Genomic DNA, 2,514 nt, shown 5'->3' with positions numbered 1-2,514 from the left:
CTGGAGTGGGGGGCCATTTCCCTCTCCAGTGCATGAAAGTGAGAAGTGAAAGTGAAGTCGCTCAGTCATGTCCTACTCTTCGCGACCCCATGGACTGCAGCCCACCAGGCTCCTCCATCCATGGGATTTTCCAGGCAAGAGTACTGGAGTGGGGTGCCATCGCCTTCTCCGGAAACTGGGACTAGAAGATCTTTAATCTAGATAAGAAAGTGTATTTCTTTCTTGTTTTTTTTTTGAGCCTTACAATGTTGTGTGAGTTTCTCCTATATCACAATGTGAATCAGCGGTAAGTATAGATACATCCCTTCCCTCTTGAGTCTCCCTCCCACCCCTCCCCTCCAAAAAAGCATTTTAACAGAAGTAACATTCATCTAGAGACAGAAAAACCTGGGTTCAAATTCTGACTCCGCCACTTACAAGCTGTGTGATCTTGGATAACCAAATTAACTTTTTGAGCCTCAGTTCCTTGATTTATAAAAGAGCAATCATTGTTCCCGATTTGTAAGGTTGTCATCTGGATTAGATGTTAACAGATGTGAAGTGGCTTGCACAGTATCTGACCTAATATCAATATTCAGAGGTCCAACTCTAGGACTCTCTAACCCCAGGGTCTCTCAGCAGCAGTTCTCGTGGTCCCTGGACCAAGAACATCAGGAACTCATTAGAAATGCAAGCTCTCCATCCCACCCCACACCTACTGAGTCAGAAACCGGGATTGGGCCCCAGAAATCTGAGTTTTAACTAGCTCTCCAGGTGATGCTTATTACACTCAAGACTTTGAACGACTTTGAACAGCAGTTCTCTAAGCAATGGTTTTGTCTCTGAAACATAAGAATGGGAAATCTCTCCAAAACTTGAAAAGTTCTTGCTTTTTTCCACCATAAAATAAAATTATTTTAAAATAAAAATAGTGCTGAAACGTTGATCCAAATGCCTTTTAAAAGGCAATTGCCTTTGTAAACAGGTTTCACAGGCAGGAGTCATCTGCACTCTGGAGTAAACACGTCAGTATGACCTGGGTTTGGCAAAAATGCCCTCAGCTAAAAAGCACTGATAAATTGACTTACTTTGGTTACACTGTGTAAACCACTAATTTGACCAATCATGAACTACACAGTTGAGCTGATTTTCCACACTCATAGAGGGGGTGAGTCAGCAGAATAGTTGGAAAAGAATTTCTTAAATTGTTATGCTTCTCTAGATGGGAAGTCACCTCGAGGGTAAGTAAAAAGAATTCTCATTGGAGTGCACATTAATTTTTTCTCTGCCCGAACAAGTCCCAGAATTCAGTGATATGTTTATCATATACATAAACCTGGACAAAGAATCAGGTTAAAGTAATTTTTAAACAGTTCTAAACTCATTTTATAAACAGAGGGGATCTTTTAATATACAAAACCTAGGATAATTCCATCAAAATAATCCATTTTTTCTTGAATTTGAAATGTTTCTCACGATTTTTAGGGATGAAGGCGAAGAACAATATTCACTTTTCAAAGTTCTGAGACTATCTTGAAAATTTTGTTTAAACAGTCAGGCAGAAAGCTTCATCTACACAAAGCAATAGTACCCAAATTCCTCGGGCACATTTGCTTTTGAAAGGAATATCCTTTACTGTGCTTCCAACTGTGGCTTTTACCAAGCAATTTAAAATCTATTTATGTATTGAGAACTTCTAGGCTCCTTAAGTTGGGAGAGGGGAGTATTCAAAAAGTATTCTGACCTTGAGGAAAGGAAGAGTCAGAGGGGAGAAAAGACTGCTTTCAAAATAGGTATTTTAGGGACTTCCCTGGGGGTCCAGGGGTTAAGACTGTGCTTCCAATGCAGGGGACACTGGTTTGCTCCCTGGCTGGGTAATTAAGATCTCACCTGCCACTCAAACAAAATTGGTGTTTTAGCCTCTTTCCATGCCGACACTGCTCTCACAAACACGCTTGAATGTTCCTAAAACCCACCAGACTTTCTGTAAGAACTGTGACAAGCACCAACCGCACAAAGGGACACAGGACAGGAAGGGCAAGGATTCTCCGCCTGCCTGGGGAGAGTGGCATCATGCCAGGGAGCAGAGTGACTATGGTGGCCAGACTAGGCCAATTTTCCGGCAAAAGGCTAAAACTACAAAGAAGATTGTGCTCCAGCTCGAATGCATTAAGCCCAACTACAAGAGAATCTTGGCTAAGAGGTACAAGCATTTTGAGCTGGGAGGAGATAAGAAGAGAAAGAGGCAAATGATCCCGTTCTGAACTTCATAGTTTGTTTTACTATGAAGACAGTAGAAATTTGAGGTTATTTACCTAAAAAAAAAAAAAAAAAAAGGTATTTTAAATATAATGTGATACACTGACATGGAGAACAATCTTGTGGTTGCCAAGGGGGAGAGAGGATGGAGTGGGAAGTTGGGATCAGCAGATGCAAGCTATTATATATAGGATGGATAAACACAGGTCCTACTGCATAACACAGGGAACTATATTCAATATCCTGGGATAACCCTTAATGGAAAAGAATATTTAA

At 40.9% G+C, this 2,514-nt stretch overlaps 1 protein-coding gene across 1 annotated transcript; it reads left to right on the top strand.

Moving 5' to 3' along the window:
• Nucleotides 1–1,907: 1,907 nt before the first annotated feature.
• LOC122701788 (60S ribosomal protein L36a-like) lies at nt 1,908–2,243 on the top strand. The gene has a single exon (XM_043915090.1). The coding sequence runs from the start codon at nt 1,908–1,910 to the stop codon at nt 2,241–2,243; it is 336 nt and encodes a 111-aa protein (XP_043771025.1).
• The last annotated feature ends 271 nt before the right edge of the window (nt 2,244–2,514 follow it).

Source organism: Cervus elaphus, chromosome 1 (genome assembly GCF_910594005.1).
Source record: "Cervus elaphus chromosome 1, mCerEla1.1, whole genome shotgun sequence".
NCBI lineage: Eukaryota > Metazoa > Chordata > Mammalia > Artiodactyla > Cervidae > Cervus > Cervus elaphus.
This window is presented reverse-complemented; position numbering and strand designations above follow the sequence as displayed.